Source organism: Salvelinus fontinalis, chromosome 5 (assembly GCF_029448725.1).
Source record: "Salvelinus fontinalis isolate EN_2023a chromosome 5, ASM2944872v1, whole genome shotgun sequence".
Classification (NCBI taxonomy): Eukaryota; Metazoa; Chordata; class Actinopteri; order Salmoniformes; family Salmonidae; genus Salvelinus; species Salvelinus fontinalis.
The window spans coordinates 38,925,766-38,953,162 of NC_074669.1; the positions used below are offsets into that span (position 1 = coordinate 38,925,766).

The window sequence follows — 27,397 nt, forward strand, 5'->3', positions numbered from 1 at the left end:
GAGCAGACTACCTCTCAGTGGAGGCAGGCAGGCAGGGAGCAGACTACCTCTCAGTGGAGGCAGGCAGGCAGGGAGCAGACTACCTCTCAGTGGAGGCAGGCAGGCAGGCAGCAGTCTACCTCTCAGTGGAGGCAGGCAGCGGACTACCTCTCAGTGGAGGCAGGCAGGGAGCAGAGTACCTCTCAGTGGAGGCAGGCAGGGAGCAGACTACCTCTCAGTGGAGGCAGGCAGGCAGGGAGCAGACTACCTCTCAGTGGAGGCAGGCAGGCAGGGAGCAGACTACCTCTCAGTGGAGGCAGGCAGGCAGGGAGCAGACTACCTCTCAGTGGAGGCAGGCAGGCAGGGAGCAGACTACCTCTCAGTGGAGGCAGGCAGGCAGGGAGCAGACTACCTCTCAGTGGAGGCAGGCAGGCAGGGAGCAGACTACCTCTCAGTGGAGGCAGGCAGGGAGCAGACTACCTCTCAGTGGAGGCAGGCAGGCAGGGAGGCAGGAAGCAGACTACCTCTCAGTGGAGGCAGGCAGGGAGGCAGGAAGCAGACTACCTCTCAGTGGAGGCAGGCAGGGAGGCAGCAGACTACCTCTCAGTGGAGGCAGGCAGGGAGGCAGCAGACTACCTCTCAGTGGAGGCAGGCAGGCAAGGAGCAGACTACCTCTCAGTGGAGGCAGGCAGGCAGGGAGCAGACTACCTCTCAGTGGAGGCAGGCAGGGAGCAGACTACCTCTCAGTGGAGGCAGGCAGGCAGGGAGCAGACTACCTCTCAGTGGAGGCAGGCAGGCAGGGAGCAGACTACCTCTCAGTGGAGGCAGGCAGGCAGGGAGCAGACTACCTCTCAGTGGAGGCAGGCAGGCAGGGAGCAGACTACCTCTCAGTGGAGGCAGGCAGGCAGGGAGCAGACTACCTCTCAGTGGAGGCAGGCAGGCAGGGAGCAGACTACCTCTCAGTGGAGGCAGGCAGGCAGGGAGCAGACTACCTCTCAGTGGAGGCAGGCAGGCAGGGAGCAGACTACCTCTCAGTGGAGGCAGGCAGGCAGGGAGCAGACTACCTCTCAGTGGAGGCAGGCAGGCAGGGAGCAGACTACCTCTCAGTGGAGGCAGGCAGGCAGGGAGCAGACTACCTCTCAGTGGAGGCAGGCAGGCAGGGAGCAGACTACCTCTCAGTGGAGGCAGGCAGGCAGGGAGCAGACTACCTCTCAGTGGAGGCAGGCAGGCAGGGAGCAGACTACCTCTCAGTGGAGGCAGGCAGGCAGGGAGCAGACTACCTCTCAGTGGAGGCAGGCAGGCAGGGATCAGACTACCTCTCAGTGGAGGCAGGCAGGCAGGGAGCAGAGTACCTCTCAGTGGAGGCAGGCAGGCAGGGAGCAGAGTACCTCTCAGTGGAGGCAGGCAGGCAAGGAGCAGACTACCTCTCAGTGGAGGCAGGCAGGCAGGGAGCAGAGTACCTCTTAGTGGAGGCAGGCACGCAAGGAGCAGACTACCTCTCAGTGGAGGCAGGCAGGCAGGGATCAGACTACCTCTCAGTGGAGGCAGGCAGGCAGGGAGCAGACTACCTCTCAGTGGAGGCAGGCAGGCAGGGATCAGACTACCTCTCAGTGGAGGCAGGCAGGCAGGGAGCAGACTAACTCTCAGTGGAGGCAGGCAGGCAGGGAGCAGACTAACTCTCAGTGGAGGCAGGCAGGCAGCAGACTACCTCTCAGTGGAGGCAGGCAGCGGACTACCTCTCAGTGGAGGCAGGCAGGCAGGGAGCAGACTACCTCTCAGTGGAGGCAGGCAGGCAGGGAGCAGACTAACTCTCAGTGGAGGCAGGCAGGGATCAACATGACTCTACTTGTAATACTCTGTGCTTTTCCAGCCTGCCCCTCCCAGCCTCCCTCATGCACTGAGCAAACACACATACATCCTTCCTACTCACTCAATCACTCTCCTTTCCCTTTGTCAACACACACACACACACCTACACTTATACACCTACCTACACACACACACACACACACACACACACACACACACACCCACCCACCTAAAGAATAACCCTTGAATGAGTAGGTGTTCTGAAACTTATGACCGGTTGTGTACACCCCCCCCCCCCCCCCCCCTCCCCCTACACCTACACATTATTCCATGTGTAACTCTGTGTTGTTGAATTGCTTTGCTTCATCTTGGCCAGGTCGCAGTTGTTAATGAGAACTTGTTCTCAACTTGCCTACCTGGTTAAATAAAGGTGAAGTAAAATAAATAAACTCTCAGTTAACTGCTGGTGCAGCCCATCTGCTACTGGAGATACCAGGAGGGTTTTTCCTGGCAATGCCAGACACTTTTATAGCGGGATGAATGTGTGATGTGACTGAAACCACTACCTACATGTTACCTCAACTACTATTTGTGGCCTGCTGGAGGTCATTTTGCAGGGCTCTGGTAGTGCTCCTCCTTGCACAAATGCGGAGGTAGCGGTCCTGCTGCTGGGTTGTTGCCCTCCTACGGCCTCCTTCACGTCTCCTGATGTACTGGCCTGTCTCCTGGTAGCGCCTCCATACTCTGGACACTATGCTGAAAGACAAAGCAAACCTTTTTGCCACAGCTCGCATTGATGTGCCATCCTGGATGAACTGCACTACCTGAGCCACTTGTGTGGGTTGTAGACTCCGTCTCATGCTACCACTAGAGTGAAAGCACCGCCAGCATTCAAAAGTGACCAAAACATCAGCCAGGAAGCATAGGAACAGAGAAGTGGTCTGTGGTCACCACCTGCAGAACCATTCCTTTATTGGGGGTGTCTTGCTAATTGCCTATAATTTCCACATTTTGTCAATTCCATTTGCACAACAGCATGTGAAATTTATTGTCAATCAGTGTTGCTTCCTAAGTGGACAGTTTGATTTCACAGAAGTGTGATTGACTTGGAGTTACATTGTGTTGTTTAAGTGTTCCCTTTATTTTTTTGAGCAGTGTATATGGTTGAGCAGTAGATTATATAAAATACGGTATATACATATGACATAAGTAATGTAAACATTATTAAAATGATGCTCTACGTGTCTTGTAAAGAGGATTAATGTTCTTAATTTTAAGAAGTGATCCATTTATTAAAGTGGCTAATGACTTCAAGTCTGTGTATGTTGGCAGCAGCCCCTCTGTGTTTTGTGATAGCTGTTGAACAGTCTGGATGGCCTTGAGATGGAAGCTGTTTTTCAGTCTCTCGGTCCCAGCTTTGATGCACCTGTACTGACCTTCTGGGTCTTAGGGGCCAAATTTCTTCAGCCTCCTGTGGTTGATGCTATTGCACCTGCTTCAACACGCTGTCTGTGTGTCGTGGACCATTTTGAGTTTGTCCGTGATGTGTACGCCGAGGAACTTTGAGTGATGGCCTCTATTTAAAAGAAGCTACTGTATTTATTTTTTTCTCAGCTTTCATAATATTAAGCACATTGCTTATAATTGCATGAAAATAAACTCCTCCGTCCTCCGTTCACCATTTAAGTGCATAGAGGACATGTATATCCCCTGCTGCCCCTGTTTCGATAGAGGTACATGATAATGGTCCATTCTAAGTCAAAAACAAATTTCACAAATACATTATTTTGTATATTTAAAGACGAGATTAAATCAATAATTGTCTGATGGGTGACAATGTTAGCCTATCACTTGTGAATGATGTCCAGCATGAGAAACAAAGCCTTTTTTTTTTGCGACTTGTTGGAGTCATAACCGCACTCCTCATGTAGCTTAGCCCACAGGCCTAATATGTTTTGATAAGGTTTGTAATCACAACTAAAGTGGCCAAATAACTCTTTTTTAAAATTACAAACATTAATCCTCTTTACAAGGGGTGTGGAGCCTAACTGGCATACATAACCAGCACGTGAGTTTCAAGATTGGGGATGATCATTTTCACCATAAAAATGCACCTTTTTATAATAAAAAGCATTACGTGCATAATCACATTTGTGGTCACTTTTGGCTGACGAAAAGTAAATGTGGACAGTTCTTCAAATATCTTCATTATGCTCCTCGGAATTTGATTAGGACGAGCACATTTGCGTCCCCGATTTGTCTTCACTTATAGCCTGTGAGAAAGACCCGGTCACGTGACTGAGAACCGTGTGAGAGACCCTTCGGATTGCACATAGTGATAAGGGCAGAACGCAGTACTCGGGGCCGCAAAAGGCATGGATTTATTTTAGGGTGCATTACGGCCACAAAGGGGATGCCGCCGCCGTGAAATTCGAGGCATTATCAAGTGTTTTTCAAATTGTGAATGAGAGACTGATGAAGTGTGTACAGCCTGCTCAAAAAACACAGAGCAGCGTCAAGCAACCTTTTTCAAAATCATCATTAGGGTCGCATCATACAGCCTTACAATGCATTAAAAATCTAAACATGTAGCCCAACATTTTCTTAAGACCTGGCTAAAATAAATAATGTATTTATTGTGATGGTGTAGGCTACATTACATGAATTTATTAGACTTTTTTAAAATGTAGATGTTCCACTTGTAGGACATGCTGAATGTGTTTATGTTAATTAACGGTCAATTACCGCGAGACAGTTATTTGCCTGACAATCACCGGCTGACGAAATCTCATGACATGTCACGTTCCTGACCTGTTTTCCTTTTTTCTTGTATTTATTTAGTTGGTCAGGGCGTGAGTTGGGTGGGTTGGTCTATGTGTGTTTTTCTATGTTGGGGTTTTTGTGTTCGGCCTGGTATGATTCTCAGTCAGAGGCAGCTGTAGATAGTATGATTCTCAATCAGGGACAAACGAAGGCAGCCGGGGTTTCACGTGTGTTTTGTGGGTGGTTGTATCGCGTGTCTGCATTCGTCCCACACGGGACTGTTTGTCGATTGTTTCATGGTGTTCTTTTGTTTCGTGTTCAGTTTCGATTCATTAAATAATCATGGACACTAATCACTCCGCATATTGGTCTGATCCTTCTCGCCTCTCCTCCTCGTCCGAGGAGGAGGATTACGACGATCGTTACAGAACCACCCACCAATCTAGGATCAAGCGGAGTGCAAACGGGCAGCGACAGCAGTGGGAAAAAACCCAGGACTCCTGGACTTGGGAGGAGATCCTGGACGGCAAAGGACCCTGGGCTCAGCCAGGGGAATATCGCCGTCCCAAGGCGGAGCTGGAAGCAGCGAAGGCAGAGAGGCGCTGGTATGAGGAGGCAGCGCGGCGACGCGGTTGGGAGCCCGAGAGTCAGACCCAAAAATTTCTTGGGGGAGGGCACACGAGGAGTGTGGCAAAGCCGGGTAGGATACCTGAGCCAACTCCCCGTGCTTACCGTGGAGTGAGAAGGCGTCGTACTGGTCAGACACCGTGTTATGCGGTAAAGCGCACGGTGTCCCCAGTACGCGTGCTTAGCCCAGTGCGGGCTATTCCACCTCGCCGCACTGGTAGGGCTAAGTTGGGCATCGAGCCGGATGTCATGAAGCCGGCCCAACGCATCTGGCCTCCAGTGCGTCTCCTCGGGCCGGCATACATGGCACCAGCCTTACGAATGGTGTCCCCGGTTCGCCAGCATAGCCCAGTGCGGGCTATTCCACCTCGCCGCACTGGCAGGGCTACGGGCACCATTCAACCTGGTAAGGTTGGGCAGGCTCGGTGCTCAAGAGCACGTGTCCTCCTTCACGGTCCGGTATACCCGGTGCCACCTCCAAGTACCAGTCCACCGGTGGCAGCCCCCCGCACCAGGCTGTCTCTCCGGGTTCTCTCTCCAGCTGCTTCCACCTGTCCAGCGCTGTCAGAGCTTTCCTCCTCTCCAGCGTAGCCAGTGCCTATACCACGCACCAGGTCTACAGTGCGTCTCAGCCGGCCAGAGTCTGCCGTCTGCCCAGCGGCGCCTGAACTGCCTGCCTGCTCAGCGCTGTTTGAGCTGCCTGCCTTCCCAGCGCTGTCCGTCTGTTATGAGCCGTCCAGCCGGGACCAGCCAGAGCCGTCCAGCCGGGACCAGCCAGAGCCGTCCAGCCGGGACCAGCCAGAGCCGTCCAGCCGGGACCAGCCAGAGCCGTCCAGCCGGGACCAGCCAGAGCCGCCCAGCCGGGACCAGCAAGAGCCGTCCAGCCGGGACCAGCAAGAGCCGTCCAGCCGGGACCAGCCAGAGCCGTCCAGCCGGGACCAGCCAGAGCCGTCCAGCCGGGACCAGCCAGAGCCGTCCAGCCGGGACCCGCCAGAGCCGTCCAGCCGGGACCCGCCAGAGCCGTCCAGCCGGGACCCGCCAGAGCCGTCCAGCCGGGACCCGCCAGAGCCGTCCAGCCGGGACCCGCCAGAGCCGTCCAGCCGGGACCCGCCAGAGCCGTCCAGCCGGGACCCGCCAGAGCCAGCCAGCCAGCCAGGATCCGCCAGAGCCAGCCAGCCAGCCAGGATCCGCCAGAGCCAGCCAGCCAGCCAGGATCCGCCAGAGCCAGCCAGCCAGCCAGGATCCGCCAGAGCCAGCCAGCCAGCCAGGATCCGCCAGAGCCAGCCAGCCAGCCAGCCAGGATCCGCCAGAGCCAGCCAGCCAGCCAGGATCCGCCAGAGCCAGCCAGCCAGGATCCACCCCTCAGTCCGGTGCCGCCCCTCAGTCCGGTGCCGCCCCTCAGTCGAGTGGGTTTGACATGGAGGGTGGCCATTGGGAGGAGACCACGGAAGCGGGGTTTGACTATGGTGGGTTGGGGACCACGACCAGCGCCAGAGCCGCCACCGTGGACAGACGCCCACCCAGACCCTCCCCTAGAGTTTATGCGGGTGCGCCCGGAGTTCGCACCTTAAGGGGGGGGGTTATGTCACGTTCCTGACCTGTTTTCCTTTTTTCTTGTATTTATTTAGTTGGTCAGGGCGTGAGTTGGGTGGGTTGGTCTATGTGTGTTTTTCTATGTTGGGGTTTTTGTGTTCGGCCTGGTATGATTCTCAGTCAGAGGCAGCTGTAGATCGTTTGTCCCTGATTGAGAATCATACTAAGGCAGCCGGGGTTTCACGTGTGTTTTGTGGGTGGTTGTATCGCGTGTCTGCATTCGTCCCACACGGGACTGTTTGTCGATTGTTTCATGGTGTTCTTACTCCTTGTATATAGTCTCATTATTACCTCGTACCCCTGTACATTGACTCGGTACCAGTACTCCTTGTATATAGTCTCATTATTACCTCAGCTACCTGGTACCCCTGTACATTGACTCGGTACCAGTACTCCTTGTATATAGTCTCATTATTACCTCAGCTACCTGGTACCCCTGTACATTGACTCGGTACAGTACTCCTTGTATATAGTCTCATTATTACCTCAACTACCTCGTACCCCTGTACATTGACTCGGTACAGTACTCCTTGTCTACAGTCTCATTATTTCCTCAACTACCTCGTACCCCTGTACATTGTTTTTGATACCGGTGCTTCTGGTGTATATTGTCTTGTTATTGTTACTATTTCCTTTATTTACAAATGTTTCTCACTTTTTAACTCTGCATTGTTGGAAAGCGCTCTTCAGTAAGCATTTCACGGTAAAGTCTACACCTGTTGTGTTCAAGCAAATGTGAGAAATAAAATGTGATTTGAAATTGAGAGGGAAGTAAAAGAGATGGTGTGTGTATGGGGGATGCTACAATGCTAAATCTTCTGGTAAGGTTTAGATGTTCCCTTTATCCCCCTCCACTACATTGCCTTGGCAACAGCATGTTGCATAACCTTCCACACTGGCTGCAATATCTAAGGCCTTGTACTCTGTTTCCATGGAAACCCTGCCCCCCCCATGCTTTCTCGACAATTCAATTCAAATGTCTTTATTGTCCTGGGAAACATACTTTTGTGTTTTTTTTCTTCTCTTGCTTTGGCAATCACACAAATTAAATGAATAATTCCATCATAATAACAACAAAAGAGAACAATGTCATGAAATGTGCTTCACAAGGTGCATGGACTCTGTGTGCAGTAACAGTGTTTAACATCATTTTTGAATGACGACCTCCTCTCCTAGCCTGCACATACAATTATCTGTAAGGTCCCTCAGTCGAACAGTCAATTCACATTTCAGCAGGACTATAACCTAAAACACGAGAACCAAATCTACACTGGAGTTGCTTACAGTTGATGTTCCTGAGTGGCCGAGTTAGATTTTTTCCAAGTACATTTAAGTCAAAACTATGGCAAGACCTGAAAAATGGTTGTCTATCATATTCAACAATCAATATGCCAGAGCTTGAAGGATTTTGAAAAGAATAATGGGCAAATATTGTACAATCCAGGTGTGGAAAGCTCTTCAGCCCTGTTCACACTGCAGGTCTTAATTATGGAGTGAGATCCCTGACAAAAGGTTGAACGTGCGTATCATTAGGATCGTAAGAAAAGCCTTATGTAAATTGTTAGGATTGTAAGAAAAGCCTTCTGTAAATTGTTAGGATCGTAAGAAAAGCCTTATGTAAATTGTTAGGATATTAAGAAAAGCCATATGTAAATTGTTAGGATATTAAGAAAAGTCATATGTAAATTGTTAGGATATTAAGAAAAGCCATGCGTGAAATGTGACATTTAATCTCAGAACATACAAATACCATGTTACGATGACAGACTATTTTATGCTCGAACAAATCTTGTGTAGCAATTCTGACGTACAATAATACCTTTCAGAGTTTAGGCAGTTTTCATCTCACCAACAACAAAGAAACGTACACCAGACGGCCTGTGAGGCGTGCTACCCGAACAATCATCACACCGAAGAAAACCCAGAAGTCAGGGAAACCTGAAAGTAGTACCCTGCACGTGTAACAGTATAACTTTAAACCGTCCCCTCGCCCCGACACGGGCGCGAACCAGGGACCCTCTGCACACATCAACAACAGTCGCCCACGAAGCATCGTTACCCATCGCTCCACAAAGGCCGCGGCCCTTGCAGAGCAAGTTGCAACACTATTTCTAGGTTTCAGAGCAAGTGACGTAACTGATTGAAACGCTACTAGCGCGTACCCGCTAACTAGCTAGCCATTTCACATCCGTTACACATGTTTTCAAGTTAAGTCTCTATGACTCCTCAGTTGACTTCCCGTTTAGGTAGCTAATGAAATGGATTTGTTTAGCAGCGTAAGTCTAGATAGCATTAACTGTATTCTGTCTACAACAGTGCAGTTTCAGTCCGCTAGGTGTCTCTCTACAGTATGGGTATATCTCTGGGTGACGTGGACATCCACATGCATGCACCTTATCAACATATGACTCATTCAATATTACACCTCATTTTCTGGGCTCTGTCTGCAATCATAACCAGTAGTATCTACCAGGAATCAGGAATTATAACCGGTAGTATCTACCAGGAATCAGGAATCATAACCGGTAGTATCTACCAGGAATCAGGAATCATAACCGGTAGTATCTACCAGGAATAATGAATCATAACCAGTAGTATCTACCAGGAATCAGGAATCATAACCGGTAGTGTCTACCAGGAATCATAACCGGTAGTGTCTACCAGGAATCATAACCGGTAGTATCTACCAGGAATCATAACCGGTAGTATCTACCAGGAATCAGGAATCATAACCGGTAGTATCTACCAGGAATCATAACCGGTAGTGTCTACCAGGAATCATAACCGGTAGTGTCTACCAAGAATCATAACCGGTAGTGTCTACCAGGAATCATAACCGGTAGTGTCTACCAGGAATCATAACCGGTAGTATCTACCAGGAATCGTAACCGGTAGTATCTACCAGGAATCGTAACCGGTAGTATCTACCAGGAATAATGAATAATAACCAGTAGTGTCTACCAGGAATCATAACCGGTAGTGTCTACCAGGAATCATAACCGGTAGTATCTACCAGGAATCATAACCGGTAGTGTCTACCAGGAATCATAACCAGTAGTATCTACCAGGAATCAGGAATCATAACCGGTAGTATCTACCAGGAATAATGAATCATAACCAGTAGTATCTACCAGGAATCATAACCAGTAGTATCTACCAGGAATCATAACCGGTAGTATCTATCAGGAATCAGGAATCATAACCGGTAGTATCTACCAGGAATCATAACCAGTAGTATCTACCAGGAATCAGGAATCATAACCAGTAGTATCTACCAGGAATCAGGAATCATAACCGGTAGTATCTACCAGGAATCAGGAATCATAACCGGTAGTATCTACCAGGAATCATAACCAGTAGTGTCTACCAGGAATCATAACCAGTAGTATCTACCAGGAATCATAACCAGTAGTATCTACCAGGAATCATAACCAGTAGTGTCTACCAGGAATCATAACCGGTAGTATCTACCAGGAATCAGGAATCATAACCGGTAGTATCTACCAGGAATCATAACCAGTAGTGTCTACCAGGAATCATAACCAGTAGTGTCTACCAGGAATCATAACCAGTAGTGTCTACCAGGAATCATAACCAGTAGTGTCTACCAGGAATCATAACCAGTAGTATCTACCAGGAATCGTAACCGGTAGTATCTACCAGGAATCATAACCAGTAGTATCTACCAGGAATCGTAACCAGTAGTATCTACCAGGAATCGTAACCGGTAGTATCTACCAGGAATCTTTTACACTCTAATAATTTTTGTTGTTGTTGAATATTTGCATATTTATTTCGTCACTCAATCTTGCCAAAGCATATTCTGTAGCAGGGTTCAATATGAACATAAAAAATAATTTGACATGTTTTTTATGAATCTGGTCAGGTACATATGGCCTTTTGAAATGAACACGGGAGAGGTTAAACAGAGGCTAAGTCTTGCATAAGATTATTACCACACATGGCAATAACCCTGTTGTGGTGGTCTTAGGTAGTCTCTGTAAGGGCTATTCCCTCCATCACGACACTGCTGCCCAGTTGAAGAGCTTGTGATCTCCATGCAGCACCGTGTGCCTTCAGAAAAGCCCCCCTCGGATGTCCTTCTGGAGGCAGGCAGCCAGACAGTCGTTATACCCTAATGTAGGACTATTAGCCTCGTAGCCAAGTAAAGTGCAGAGCGTGCATGATGCGCGCAACTCATCATTCCAACATGTTTGAACATTTTAATTCATCCTTCGTTCAGTTCAGTATGTTATCAAATTTTATTAGTCACATGTGCCGAAAACAACCGGTGTAACAGTGAAATGCTTACTTACGAGGCCCCTAACCAACAATGCAGTTTCATTCAGTCATTTGTCTGCGTTGCAATAGGAATTAAATCAGAGAATAGAATACTCTTATCCATTTGTTTATTGAAATCCATGTGTGTGTTTTTAGCCTATCACTTTAACTAATTGTTTAATTTTAGGCTTTTCCAAATGTAAAATAGGCCTTCAACTTGTAGGCGTTTGCAATTTAGGCTATCATTTTAGGTACTGGTGTCTTGTGGAATAAATTTTACAACTCTATTTGTGTTCTATAACTGTTTTTATTACAGGACTCTCCTTCAAAAGAGACCCTAGCTCACATGCCTCTAAATATAGCCTCTAAATAAATGGTAAACAAAATAGTTGAGGAAGCACGTGCAGTGGCGGATAGGGAAAATAAATCTGGCAATAAAAATAGGCTGTAGATCGTCTTGACCATTTGGGTCCCCTTGGCTATAACCTGTCCTGAGTTAAATAGCTAAGACTTCATCAATATTTTTTGTTTTGTCTCATCTATTGATATGGTTATAGCCTCTGCGTGATGGGGTTGTGCAATGCAAATGGCTGTAACAAGCCTCCATACAGAGTTGGAATTCACTAATACAACAGTCATAATGCCTAATATAAGGCCTACAGTCCGTGCTCCCAAATACTGGAACAAGTGTGATTCATTTGGTGACATAATCACCACAGTAGGCCGACGCGGCTATAAAAAATAAATTTTGCAATTATATGGTAACAGTATGGCATATTTACATAGTTGGATAGGCCTAAATCATATTTACTGTCCATTTTGTAGCTCAGGTGGTTATTCTAGACAAGGCTCTTCTGTGTCTTTTATCATTCCCACACAAGTCATTTGCTGAAGGCCCAAGCCTTTACTACGCCATCTAGTGGTGTAATGTTGTTATTGAATGCAGTTCTAAAACCAGCTCTCGACTTATTTTGGAAATGAAACCGGAAGCTGAAAAGTAACTCTAACTTCTGGGCTAGAGTGGTTTGATCGACCAGCTAACTTATGTTCATGTCCTTTACAAATGCCACATTACTGACAAAAGTTTGTGTACGCATAAAAAAAGATCTGAAAACGAGTAAAGTATAATGTAAAGTAAGATTTGAACGTGTAAATGTTCATTCATAGTCTTATAATAGTTTTTACTGTAAGTTTACAGATCTAATTTAATGTTTACGTTTCATGTTTCACGCATGTCTTTAACACACTTTACGTATTGATTTTCTTACGATCCTAACGATACGTACGTTCAACCTTTTGGGCAGCTTTCTCGCTCCAACACTTATCAAATCAGTTTTGTTTTTCAAATCAGTTTTAGCCTACTGACTGTTCAAACAGCAAGTTTTAAGTGTCCACACAGCTGTAATTTGCTGTCAAGGCTACACTAGTTGTCATAGTAACAACAGGTGATGTGGTGTAGGCTGGTTGGTGGTGGTGGTGCTTCCTAAGGTGACAACAATGGCTGCCGTGGACGTTTCCCAGTTGCTTTGACTGACCATAATCACGGTGTAATAAGACTTAAAGCCTCAAAGAATGTGATCAACTTTCAAAACGAGTCCTTTTTGTCTAGCCACAGCAGTCAACTAGCTAGGTAGCCACAGCAGGCAACTAGCTAGGTAGCCACAGCAGTCAACTAGCTAGGCAGCCACAGCAGTCAACTAGCTAGGTAGCCACAGCAGTCAACTAGCTAGGTAGCCACAGCAGTCAACTAGCTAGGTAGCCACAGCAGTCAACTAGCTAGGTAGCCAGAGCAGTCAACTAGCTAGGTAGCCACAGCAGGCAACTAGCTAGGTAGCCACAGCAGTCAACTAGCTAGGCAGCCACAGCAGTCAACTAGCTAGGTAGCCACAGCAGTCAACTAGCTAGGTAGCCACAGCAGTCAACTAGCTAGGTAGCCAGAGCAGTCAACTAGCTAGGTAGCCACAGCAGTCAACTAGCTAGGTAGCCACAGCAGTCCACTAGCTAGGTAGCCACAGCAGTCCACTAGCTAGGTAGCCACAGCAGTCCACTAGCTAGGTAGCCACAGCAGTCCACTAGCTAGGCAGCCACAGCAGTCCACTAGCTAGGCAGCCACAGCAGTCCACTAGCTAGGTAGCCACAGCAGTCCACTAGCTAGGTAGCCACAGCAGTCCACTAGCTAGGTAGCCACAGCAGTCCACTAGCTAGGCAGCCACAGCAGTCCACTAGCTAGGCAGCCACAGCAGTCCACTAGCTAGGCAGCCACAGCAGTCCACTAGCTAGGCAGCCACACCAGTCAACTAGCTAGGCAGCCACACCAGTCAACTAGCTAGGTAGCCACACCAGTCAACAAGCTAGGCAGCCACACCAGTCAACTAGCTAGGTAGCCACACCAGTCAACTAGCTAGGTAGCCACACCAGTCAACTAGCTAGGTAGCCACACCAGTCAACTAGCTAGGTAGCCACACCAGTCAACTAGCTAGGTAGCCACAGCAGTTGTTTGTTTGTCAATGAGGGTGTGCAGGGTGAATACGTGGTCTGTTGTACGGTCATTTGGTAAATATGTGGTCTGTTTGCTAGTACATTGATTTCACTGAGTAAATGTACAAGTCTGCTGTTAATTATTTCGCAGAGGATTTTCCCAAGGTTGCTGTTGACACATATCCCACAGTAGTTATTGGGGGCAAATTTGTCTACACTTTGTGGATTGGGGGACGACGACTCAGTCCTTTGTTCCAAATATTGGGGAAGATTCCACAGCTGAGGATGATGTTAAAAAGTATAGCCAATTGGAGTTTGTACTCTGTATATTTTATCATTTAATTTAGGATACCATCAACACCACAGGCCTTTTTGGTTTTGAGGGTTTGTATTTTGTAGTGTTCATTCAATGTAATTGACGAACCCAGTGGGTTCTCGTAGTCTATTTTTAAAATGTATTTAAAAATATATATTTTTATCTAATTGGTAGTTAGTCTTGTCCGCCGCAACTCCCGTACGGACTCAGGTCGAAGGTCGAGAGCCATGCGTCCTCAGAAACATGACCCCACCAAGCCGCACTGCTTCGTGACACACTGCTTCGTGACACACTGCTTCGTGACACACTGCTTCGTGACACACTGCTTCGTGACACACTGCTTCGTGACACACTGCTTCGTGACACACTGCTCGCTTAACCCGGAAGTCAGCCGCACCAATGTTTCGAAGGAAACACTGTTCAACTGGCGACGGTGTCAGAGTGCACGCGCCCGGCCCGCCACAGGAGTCACAAGAGCGCGATGGGACACGGACATCCTACCCTGACAAACCCTCCCCTAACCCAGGCGACGCAGGGCCAATTGTACATCACCTCATGAATCTCTCGGTCGCAGCCGGCTGCAACACAGCCCGGGATCGAACCCTGATCTTTAGTGACGCCTCAAGCACTGCAGTGCCTTAGACCGCTGAGTCACTCGGAGGACCAGAGTTCTGGTAGTCTTAAGTAGATGATTCTAAGATTTGTATTTGATGTGTGTTTTTGCTATTTGTTCTTTGTTACAGAGACAAAAAGATTGGAGAAGTGGTTTATCCACATCTCTGTTTTTTGATTGGATAAGTCTTTGTGTTTAGTGTGTTCCAATTTTCCCAGAAGTGATTAGATAGTATGGATTTTTCAATTACATTCAGCTGATTTTTTTCTCACTCAGACTCTAACCTGCTCTCTCTCTCCCCCCCCCCCAGCTCTGCATATTGCCGTGACAACAAGGTCCGCGTGGCGATCAAGAAGATCAGTCCGTTTGAGCACCAGACATACTGCCAGAGGACTCTGAGAGAGATTAAGATCCTGCTGCGTTTCAAACATGAGAACATCATCAGCATCAACGACATCATCCTCACGCCCTCCATCGACCAGATGAAGGACGTGTATCCTTTACCTGATGATGTCAGTAAACCTGTTCCATCGCCACAAAGAGAGACATGTACACACACACTCTTCTCTCTCACACAAAACCCCACAGGAATGCTGTACCTCACATTCATCAGGACAGTATCATAATGATTTCCAGATATTTTTTAGTAATGTTGTCAGATCTTAGGCCGTTTCATCACAGGAACGTTGTCCTAACGTTGATGCCCGGCAACGTCCAACCAATCAGAGAATGTTAGAAGGACAGTGGTCAGTTTGGTTTAATGTCTTCCAAATACACAAACATTAGGAACACCTGCTCTCTCCACGAGACTGATCAGGTGAATCCATGATCTCTTATTGATCCCACTTGTTTAATCCACTTCAATCAGTGTAGATGAAGGGGAGGAGACAGGTTAAATAAGGACTTTTAAGCCTTGAGACAATTGAAACATGGATTATGTATGTGTGAATGGGCAAGACAAAAGATTTAAGTGCCTTTTAACGGGGTATGGTAGTAGGTGCCAGGCGCACCGGTTTGTGTCAAGAACTGCAACTCTGCTGGGTTTTTCACGCTCAACAGTTTCCCCCGTGTGTATCAAGAATGGTCCACCACCCAAAGGACATCCAATCAACTTGACAACTGTAGGTATCATTGGAGTCAACATGGACCAGGATCCCTGTGGAACACTTTAGACACCTTGTATAGTCCATGACCTGACGAATTGAGGCTGTTCTGGGGGCAAAAGGGGCGTGCTAATATTTTGTGCAATCAGTCTAACACAACACTATAACATACTGAAGTTCACTACTGGTCAAAAGTTTTAGAACACATACTTATTCAAGGGTTTTTATTTGATTTTTTAATATTTTCTACATTGTAGAATAATAGTGAAGACATCAAAACTATGAAATAACACATTTGGAATCATGTAGTAACCAAAAAAGTGTTGAACAAATCAAAATATATTTTATTCAGCTTTGCACACTTGGCATTCTCTCAACCAGCTTCATGAGGAATGCTTTTCCAACATTCTTGAAGGAGTTCCCACATATGCTGAGCACTTGTTGGCTGCTTTTCCTTCGCTTTTCCTTCACGCTGCGATCCAACTCATCCCAAACCATCTCAATTGGGTTGAGGTCGGGTGATTGTGGAGGCCAGGTCATCTGATGCAGCAGTCCATCACTGTCCTTCTTGGTCAAATAGCCCTTACACAGCCTGCAGGTGTGTTGGGTCATTGTCCTGTTGAAAAACAAATGATAGTCCCACTAAGCCCAAATCAGATGGGATGGCGTATCACTGCAGAATGCTGTGGTAGCCATGCTGGTTAAGTATGGCTTGAATTCTAAATATATCAGTGTCATCAGCAAAGCCCCATCACACCTCCTCCTCCATGCTTCACGGCGGGAAATACACATGCGTAGATCGTCTGTTCACCCACACCGCGTCTCACAAAGACACTGCGGTTGGAACCAAAAATTTACAATTTGACCTCATCAGACCAAAGGACAGATTTCCAACAGTCTAATGTCCATTGCTCGTGTTTCTTGGCCCAAACAAGTCTCTTCTTCTTATTGGTGTCCTTTCGTAGTGGTTTCTTTGCAGCAATTCGACCATGAAGGTCTGATTCACGCAGTCTCCTCTGAACAGTTGATATTGAGATGTCTGTTACTTGAACTCTGAAGCATTTATTTGGGCTGCAATTTCTGAGGCTGGTAACTCTAATTAACTTATCCTCTGCAGCAGAGAACTCTGGGTCTTCCTTTCCTGTGGTGGTCCTCATGAGAGCCAGTTTCATCATAGCGCTTGATAGTTTTTGTGACTGACCTTAAAGAAACTTTCAAAGTTCTTGACATTTTCCAGATTGACTGACCTTCATGTCTTAAAGTAATGATGGACTGTCGTTTCTCTTTGCTTATTTGAGCTGTTCTTTCCATAATATGGACTTGGTCTTTTACCAAATAGGGCTATCTTCTGTATATCTCCCCACCTTGTCACAACACAACTGATTGGCTCAAACACATTAAGAAGAAAATAAATTCCACAAATTAACTTTTAAGAAAGCACACCTGTTAAATGAAATGCATTCCAGGTGACAACCTCATGAAGCTGGTTGAGAGAATGCCAAGCTGTCATTAAGGCAAAGGCTGGCTACTTTGAAGAATCTCAAATGTAAAATATATTTTGATTTGTTTAACACTTTTTTGGTTACTACATGATTCCATATGTGTTATTTCATAGTTGTAATGTTTTCACTGTTATTCTACAATGTAGAAAATAGTATCATACAAGAAAGAACACCAACTCATTCAAGGGTTTAAATTTTAATTTTAATTTTTTATATATATATATATTTTTTATAAATCTATACAGTTTCACAATTCCTGACATTTAATCCGAGTAAAAATTCCCTGTCTTAGGTCAGTTAGGATCACCACTTTATTTTAAGAATGTGAAATGTCAGAATAATAGTAGATAGAATGATTTATTTCAGGTTTTATTTCTTTCATCACATTCCCAGTGCGTCAGAGGTAAATATACACAATTAGTATTTGGTAGCATTGCCTTTAAATTGTTTAACTTGTGTCAAGTGTTTGGGGTAGCCTTCTACAAGCTTGGCCCATTCCTTGACCCATTCCTCCTGACAGAGCTGGTGTAACTGAGTCAGGTTTGTAGGCCTCCTTGCTCGCACACGCTTTTTCACTTCTGCCCACAAATTTTCTACATGATTGAGGTCAGGGCTTTGTGATGGCCACTCCAATACCTTGACTTTGTTGTCCTTAAGCCATTTTGCCACAACTTTGGAAGTATGCTTGGGGTCATTGTCCATTTGGAAGACCCATTTGCAACCAAGCTTTAACTTCCTGACTGATGTCTTGAGATGTTGCTTCAATATTTCCACATAATATTCCTCCTCATGATTTCATCTATTTTGTGAAGTGCACCAGTCCCTCCTGCAGCAAAGTACCCCCACAACATGATGCTACCTCCCCCGTGCTTCACGGTTGGGATGGTGTTCTTCAGCTTGCAAGCCTCCCACTTTTTCCTCCAAACATAACGATGGTCATTATGGCCAAACGGTTCTATTTTTGTTTCATCAGACCAGAGGACATTTCTCCAAAAAGTACGATCTTTGTCCCCATGTGCAGTTGCAAACCGTAGTCTGGCTTTTTTATGGTGGTTTTGGAGCAGTGGCTTCTTCCTTGCTGAGCGGACTTTCAGGTTATGTCGATATAGGACTCGTTTTACTGTGGATATAGATAATTCTGTACCTGTTTCCTCCAGCATCTTCACAAGTTCCTTTGCTGTTGTTCTGGGATTGAATTGCACTTTTTGCACAAGTATGTCACCATGTGACTTTCTCGTTGTTGCAGCCTGAATTCAAAATAGATTACATTAAATATGTATTTTCTCACCCATCTACAGACAATACCCCATAAAGACAAAATTAAAACCATGTTTTTAGAAATTTTACCAATTTTATTAAACTTGAAATATTGAATTTACATAAGTATTCATACCCCTGAGTCAATACATGTTAGAATCCCGTTTGGCAGCGAGTACAGCTGTGAGTCTTTTTGTCTGAGAGTTTTCTTTTGCGAGGGTGGAGACTTGTGTAACTCTCAATTTCTAACAGGTACATATCCACATTTAATTCACACAGCTGACCAAATTACGCATGATTTTAGGGCTCAGTTAACTGAGATACACTGTTGTTCTTTAACCGTGTGTAACCCAGCTACTCATGACCTGATGGAGACAGACCTGTACAAGCTGAGCCTCAGATCTAATGACATGGGTTGTGTTGTTGTATCTATCTAGCAGATTCCTTAACCCCTTGTCTCCTAGCTACATCGTGCAGGACCTGATGGAGACAGACCTGTACAAGCTCCTGAAGACCCAGCGCCTGAGCAACGATCACATCTGTTACTTCCTGTATCAGATCCTGAGAGGCCTGAAGTACATCCACTCTGCCAACGTCCTGCACCGCGACCTCAAACCCTCCAACCTGCTGCTCAATACCACCTGTGACCTAAAGGTACTGACCCCTGACCTCTGACCTTAACGTTCTGCACCGTGACCTCAAACCCTCTAACCTGTTGCTCAATACCACCTGTGACCTAAAGGTACTGACCCCTGACCCCTGACCCTAACGTCCTCACCGCGACCTCAAACCCTCTAACCTGCTGCTCAATACCACCTGTGACCTAAAGGTACTGACCCCTGACCTCTGACCCTTAACATCCTGCACCGCGACCTCAAACCCTCTAACCTGCTGCTCAATACCACCTGTGACCTAAAGGTACAGAACCCTGACCCCTGACCCTTGACCCTAACGTCCTGCACCGCGACCTCAAACCCTCCAACCTGCTGCTCAATACTACCTGTAATCTAAAGGTACTGACCCCTGACCTTAACGTCCAGAACCGTGACCTCAAACCCTCCAACCTGCTGCTCAATACCACCTGTGACCTAAAGGTACAGAACCCTGACCCCTGACCCTAACGTCCTGCGCAGAGACTGTCCCCTCTAATTGAAGCCGCGGAATTTCAAGGCCAATCACGGTACTGCAGACATTGTTTGCAGAATACGTTATAGTTGATGGTGAAAATGGCAGTCTTCAGGTAAAAAAATAAATACAATTTAGAAGTCAATCGTGGTACCAATAATGGCTTTTAATACACCAGATGTATATCGTGGAACAGATTATTTTAAAATCGCACACAGAACCAGTTAAAAGGATAATTGAGTTGCTTATGGCAGCCTGCAGTACCTTGGTTGGCCTTCAGCTGTACTAGATACTCGGAGAGGGGGCAGCACTGAGCAAGCCTGCACGTCACTTCCTGGAGTAGCTCAAACTGCTGCATGATATGTCTCCATTTGGCGTCATCTTAACAAACTTAATTTGGCTTCAATGCGCTATTGAATTTCAACATAGGAATTAATGCTCACGTGATCGATGGCTTTGTCCCTTTGTCCCTTCATATATACACTGCTCAAAAAAATAAAGGGAACACTTAAACAACACAATGTAACTCCAAGTCAATCACACTTCTGTGAAATCAAACTGTCCACTTAGGAAGCAACACTGATTGACAATAAATTTCACATGCTGTTGTGCAAATGGAATAGACAGAAGGTGGAAATTATAGGCAATTAGCAAGACACCCCCAATAAAGTAGTGGTTCTGCAGGTGGTGACCACAGACCATTTACATTTAAGTCATTTAGCAGACGCTCTTATCCAGAGCGACTTACAAATTGGTGCATTCACCTTATGAAATCCAGTGGGACAACCACTTTACAATAGTGCATCTAAATCTTTTAAGGGGGGGGTTAGAAGGATTACTTTATCCTATCCTAGGTATTCCTTAAAGAGGTGGGGTTTCAGGTGTCTCCGGAAGGTGGTGATTGACTCCGCTGTCCTGGCGTCGTGAGGGAGTTTGTTCCACCATTGGGGTGCCAGAGCAGCGAACAGTTTTGACTGGGCTGAGCGGGAACTGTACTTCCTCAGAGGTAGGGAGGCGAGCAGGCCAGAGGTGGATGAACGCAGTGCCCTTGTTTGGGTGTAGGGCCTGATCAGAGCCTGAAGGTACGGAGGTGCCGTTCCCCTCACAGCTCCGTAGGCCACTTCTCAGTTCCTATGCTTCCTGGCTGATGTTTTGGTCACTTTTGAATGCTGGCGGTGCTCTCACTCTAGTGGTAGCATGAGACGGAGTCTATATATAAAAGACTCCAGCTTCAGTGATTTTTGCAATTTGTTCCAGTCATTGGCAGCAGAGAACTGGAAGGAAAAGCGGCCAAAAGGGGAGTTGCCTTTGGGGATGACCAGTGAAATATACCTGCTGGAGTTGACCACAGCAAACCGCATTAAATGATCTGGCAACAGCTCTGGTGGACGTTCATGCTGTCAGCATGGCAATTTGACGATTCCTCAAAACTTGAGACTTGTGGCATTGTGTTGTTGTGGCAAAACTGCACATTTTAATGGTATTTTATTGTCCCCAGCACAAGGCGCACCTGTGTAATGATCATGCTGTTTAGTCAGCTTTTTTTTTTTTTTTTTTTTTTTACCTTTATTTAACTAGGCAAGTCAGTTAAGAACAAATTCTTATTTTCAATGACGGCCTAGGAACAGTGGGTTAACTGCCTGTTCAGGGGCAGAACGACAGATTTGTACCTTGTCAGGGATTTGAACTTGCAACCTTTCGGTTACTAGTCCAACGCGCTAACCACTAGGCTACCCTGCCGCCCCAGCTTCTTGATATGCCACACCTGTCAAGTGGATGGATTATTTTGGCAAAGGAGGAATGCTCACTAACAGGGGTGTAAAGACATTTGTGTACACAATTTGAGAGAATTAAGCTTTTTGTGTTTATGGAACATTTCTGGGATATTTTATTTCAGCTCATGAAACATGGGACCAACACTTGTTGCGTTTAGTGTATAATACAATTTCACTACATGGAGTCGCGACCCCAAGTTTGGGAACAGCTTCCCTAACCCCTAACCTACTGCACTGAGACCCCAGGCCCTCCAACCTGCTCCTGAATTCCATCTGTGATCACAAAATACACTACTAACCTCTAACCTACTGCACCAAGGCCTCAAGTCCTCCAACCTGCTGCTCAATACCACCTGCGACCTCAAGGTAACGAACCTTGACCCCTAACCTAATCAGTAATAATACTACACCTTGGACCTGTTTCCCGGGACACTGTCTGGGTCTAAAACGATTGCTAAATGGAGAATCTTTATTGAAAGTGTTTGGTTATTCCAGGACTAGGTTTAGTCTGGGAAATCAGCTCCTTCCAGGACTAGCTTTAGTCTGGGAAATCGGCTCCTTCTAGGACGAGGTTTAGTCTGGGAAATCAGCTCCTTCCAGGACGAGGTTCTACAAGCAGTCAGCTTCAAATGCTGTGCTGTTACATCTGCCGTGTCCCCTACTTTAAGGGCTTTGGCATTTTCCATGTTGAGACTTTCTCTAAACCCTCTTCTCTCCCTTCCTCACTAACATCCCGGGTAGACCACTGCATCCCAGTGCTAGCTGCGCCACCAGAGTCTCTGGGTTCACGCCCAGGCTCTGTCGCAGCCGGCCGCAACCGGGAGGTCCGTGGGGCGACGCACAATTGGCATAGCGTCGTCCGGGTTAGGGAGGGTTTGGCCGGTAGGGATATCCTTGTCTCAGTATGTAAATGTAATAAAATGTATGCACTCTACTGTAAGTCGCTCTGGATAAGAGCGTCTGCTAAATGACTAAAATGTAAATGTAACATCCTCGTTTTCTCTCTCCTCCCTCCTCTCCTCACTAATGTCTTCCGCGGTCCCCTCCGATGTCCCCTTTCTCTCCTTTCATTCTGCTCTTTCCTCCTCTCCTCACTAATGTCCTCTGATGTCTCCTTTATCTCCTTTCATTCTGCTCTCCCCTCCTGCTCCCCCTCCCCCCCCCCCGCTGCTCTCTTCACTAACATCCTCCTCTTCCCTCTCCTTAGATTTGCGACTTCGGTCTGGCACGTGTGGCTGACCCAGACCACGACCACACAGGCTTCCTGACGGAGTATGTAGCTACTCGCTGGTACCGGGCGCCTGAGATCATGCTCAACTCCAAGGTTAGCGCCACCTGGTGGCCAGACAGATAAATGCCAAATCTCAATGCACCACACACCATGACACAAGACCAGGGGTTTTCAACCTTTCCTTGCCCAGGCAAACCGGTGACCCAGGAACTGCGATCATATGTTAAGACAAGATGTGATATATATTTTTACTATCAGGTGAACGCTAATGAAAGTAGAATTATTCAACATGTAAAATGAATAGAATTGTTGGGACAGTTTCATTATGTTGACCTCCCCACAGTTTATTGGAAGAGGAAGTGTAAACTCTTAACATACCTTTTCTAGCTAATAGATTATCTTGGTGGCGTGGATAAAATGTTGCTGTTTTTAAAGCGTGCATGCTAACCGTTCCTGTAGACTTCCAGTCATTGCGCTAATGCTAGTTAGGTGGTTTCCATGACCCAACGCAAACTTCTTTCATACTGGACGGAGACTTTTTATTTATTTAACCTTTATTTTATCAGGGAGTCCGAATTACAGAAATTACACACATCAAAATGCAAGCAGAAAGAAAAACGCACATCAATATAAATACGAAATGCAAGAAAGAAAAAGTCATAATCACACACAATCATTCAGCTTCCTGAATTGACCCAGAGACACCAGAACATCACATTAACACAGTAATAAGATCCTCAATCAGCTTCCTGAATGGACCCAGAGACACCAGAACATCACATTCATCACTAATAAGGTCCTCATTCAGCTTCCTGAATTGACCCAGAGACACCAGAACATCACATTCATCAGTAATAAGGTCCTCATTCAGCTTCCTGAATTGACCAAGTAAATCCACACCTTGGGGTCAGGTTAGGGGGAGTACCTGGTCCCTGTCCACACCTTGGGGTCAGGTTAGGGGGAGTACATGGGCCCTGTCCACACCTTGGGGTCAGGTTAGGGGGAGTACATGGCCCTGTCCACACCTTGGGGTCAGGTTAGGGGGAGTACCTGGTCCGTATCCACACCTTGGGGTCAGGTTAGGGGGAGTACATGGCCCGTATCCACACCTTGGGGTCAGGTTAGAGGGAGTATATGGTCCCTGTCCACACCTTGGGGTCAGGTTAGGGGGAGTACCTGGGCCCTGTCCACACCTTGGGGTCAGGTTAGGGGGAGCACATGGTCCCTGTCCACACCTTGGGGTCAGGTTAGGGGGAGTACCTGGTCCGTATCCACACCTTGGGGTCAGGTTAGGGGGAGTACATGGGCCCTGTCCACACCTTGGGGTCAGGTTAGGGGGAGTACATGGGCCCTGTCCACACCTTGGGGTCAGGTTAGAGGGAGTACATGGGCCCTGTCCACACCTTGGGGTCAGGTTAGGGGGAGTACCTGGTCCCTGTCCACACCTTGGGGTCAGGTTAGAAGGAGTACATGGGCCCTGTCCACACCTTGGGGTCAGGTTAGAGGGAGTACATGGGCCCTGTCCACACCTTGGGGTCAGGTTAGGGGGAGTACCTGGGCCCTGTCCACACCTTGGGGTCAGGTTAGGGGGAGTACATGGGCCCTGTCCACACCTTGGGGTCAGGTTAGAGGGAGTACATGGGCCCTGTCCACACCTTGGGGTCAGGTTAGGGGCAGTACATGGGCCCTGTCCACACCTTGGGGTCAGGTTAGAGGGAGTACATGGGCCCTGTCCACACCTTGGGGTCAGGTTAGAGGGAGTACCTGGTCCCTGTCCACACCTTGGGGTCAGGTCCCCCCCCCCCCCCCTGTATTAGTCTACAATAGAGGTTCCTACATGTATCTGCTGTATTAATACTAGAGGTTACTACATGTATCTGCTGTATTAATACTAGAGGTTACTACATGTATCTGCTGTATTAATACTAGAGGTTACTACATGTATCTGCTGTATTAATACTAGAGGTTACTACATGTATCTGCTGTATTAATACTAGAGGTTACTACATGTATCTGCTGTATTAATACTAGAGGTTACTACATGTATCTGCTGTATTAATACTAGAGGTTACTACATGTATCTGCTGTATTAATACTAGAGGTTACTACATGTATCTGCTGTATTAATACTAGAGGTTACTACATGTATCTGCTGTATTAATACTAGAGGTTACTACATGTATCTGCTGTATTAATACTAGAGGTTACTACATGTATCTGCTGTATTAATACTAGAGGTTACTACATGTATCTGCTGTATTAATACTAGAGGTTACTACATGTATCTGCTGTATTAATACTAGAGGTTACTACATGTATCTGCTGTATTAATACTAGAGGTTACTACATGTATCTGCTGTGTTAATACTAGAGGTTACTACATGTATCTGCTGTATTAATACTAGAGGTTACTACATGTATCTGCTGTATTAATACTAGAGGTTACTACATGTATCTGCTGTATTAATACTAGAGGTTACTACATGTATCTGCTGTATTAATGCTTACCCCTCCTCTCTCAGGGTTACACCAAGTCTATTGATATCTGGTCTGTGGGCTGCATCCTGGCTGAAATGCTCTCCAATAGACCCATCTTCCCTGGGAAGCACTACCTGGACCAGCTCAACCACATACTGGGTACTCACTCACTCACTCACTCACTCACTCACTCACTCACTCACTCACTCACTCACTCACTCACTCACTCACTCACTCACTCACTCACTCACGTTCAGGAAGACACATTGTTACTCTCTATTCATGACATGATTATCTGTATCTCTGTCCAGTGTCTGTGTTCTGTTGCCCGTCTTAATCTTTTCTTTTTATTGGCCAGTCTGAGATATGGCTTTTTCTTTGCAACTCTGCCTAGAAGGTCAGCATCCCGGAGTCGCCTCGTCACTGTTGACGTTGAGACTGGTGTTTTGCGTGTACTATTTAATGAAGCTGCCAGTTGAGGACTTGTGAGGTGTCTATTTCTCAAACTAGACACTCTAATGTACTTGTCCTCTTGCTCAGTTGTGCACCGGGGCCTCCCACTCTTTCTATTCTGGTTAGAGCCAGTTTGCGCGGTTCTGTGAAGCGCTATATAAGATCTTTAGTTTCTTGGCAATTTCTCGCTTGAAATAGCTTTAATTTCTCAGAACAAGAATAGACTGATGAGTTTCAGAAGAAAGTTCTTTGTTTCTTGCCATTTTGAGCCTGTTATCAAACCCACAAATGCTGATGCTCCAGATACTCAACTAGTCTAAAGAAGGACAGTTTTATTGCTTCTTTAATCAGAACAACAGTTTTCAGCTGTGCTAATATAATTGCAAAAGGGTTTTCTAATGATCAATTAGCCTTTTAAAATGATAAACTTGGAGTATCTAACAAAACGTGCCATTGGAACATAGGAGTGATGGTTGCTGATAATGGGCCTCTGTACACCTATGTAGATATTCCATAAAAAATCAGCCGTTTCCAGCTACAATAGTCATTTACAACATTAACAATGTCTACACTGTATTTCTGATCAATTTGATATTATTTTAATTAACAAAAAATTTGCTTTTCTTTCAAAAACAAGGACATTTCTAAGTAACCCCTAATATATATACACTGCTCAAAAAAATAAAGGGAACACTTAAACAACACAATGTAACTCCAAGTCAATCACACTTCTGTGAAATCAAACTGTCCACTTAGGAAGCAACACTGATTGACAATACATTTCACATGCTGTTGTGCAAATGGAATAGACAACAGGTGGAAATTATAGGCAATTAGCAAGACACCCCCAATAAAGGAGTGGTTCTGCAGGTGGTGACCACAGACCACTTCTCAGTTCCTATGCTTCCTGGCTGATGTTTTGGTCACTTTTGAATGCTGGCGGTGCTTTCACTCTAGTGGTAGCATGAGACGGAGTCTACAACCCACACAAGTGGCTCAGGTAGTGCAGCTCATCCAGGATGGCACATCAATGCGAGCTGTGGCAAGAAGGTTTGCTGTGTCTGTCAGCGTAGTGTCCAGAGCATGGAGGCGCTACCAGGAGACAGGCCAGTACATCAGGAGACGTGGAGGAGGCCGTAGGAGGGCAACAACCCAGCAGCAGGACCGCTACCTCCGCCTTTGTGCAAGAAGGAGCAGGAGGAGCACAGCCAGAGCCCTGCAAAATGACCTCCAGCAGGCCACAAATGTGCATGTGTCTGCTCAAACGGTCAGAAACAGACTCCATGAGGGTGGTATGAGGGCCCGACGTCCACAGGTGGGGGTTGTGCTTACAGCCCAACACCGTGCAGGACGTTTGGCATTTGCCAGAGAACACCAAGATTGGCAAATTTGCCACTGGCGCCCTGTGCTCTTCACAGATGAAAGCAGGTTCACACTGAGCACATGTGACAGACGTGACAGTCTGGAGACGCCGTGGAGAACGTTCTGCTGCCTGCAACATCCTCCAGCATGACCGGTTTGGCGGTGGGTCAGTCATGGTGTGGGGTGGCATTTCTTTGGGGGGGGCGCACAGCCCTCCATGTGCTCGCCAGAGGTAGCCTGACTGCCATTAGGTACCGAGATGAGATCCTCAGACTCCTTGTGACACCATATGCTGGTGCGGTTGGCCCTGGGTTCCTCCTAATGCAAGACAATGCTAGACCTCATGTGGCTGGAGTGTGTCAGCAGTTCCTGCAAGAGGAAGGCATTGATGCTATGGACTGGCCCGCCCGTTCCCCAGACCTGAATCCAATTGAGCACATCTGGGACATCATGTCTCGCTCCATCCACCAACGCCACGTTGCACCACAGACTGTCCAGGAGTTGGCAGATGCTTTAGTCCAGGTCTGGAAGGAGATCCCTCAGGAGACCATCCGCCACCTCATCAGGAGCATGCCCAGGCGTTGTAGGGAGGTCATACAGGCACGTGGAGGCCACACACACTACTGAGCCTCATTTTGACTTGTTTTAAGGT

General features: G+C 46.8%; 1 protein-coding gene across 2 annotated transcripts in view; it reads left to right on the forward strand.

Annotated features, from left to right (window-relative positions):
- LOC129855562 (mitogen-activated protein kinase 1-like) overlaps nt 1–27,397 on the forward strand; it is a 59,164-nt gene that overhangs the window by 7,881 nt on the left and 23,886 nt on the right. For both annotated transcript variants that reach the window (XM_055923358.1, XM_055923357.1), the window contains exons 2-5: nt 14,770–14,952; nt 18,786–18,975; nt 22,429–22,545; nt 24,975–25,089. In XM_055923358.1, coding sequence (XP_055779333.1) covers nt 14,770–14,952; nt 18,786–18,975; nt 22,429–22,545; nt 24,975–25,089 — 605 coding nt within the window. The remainder of the gene's footprint in view (nt 1–14,769; nt 14,953–18,785; nt 18,976–22,428; nt 22,546–24,974; nt 25,090–27,397) is intronic.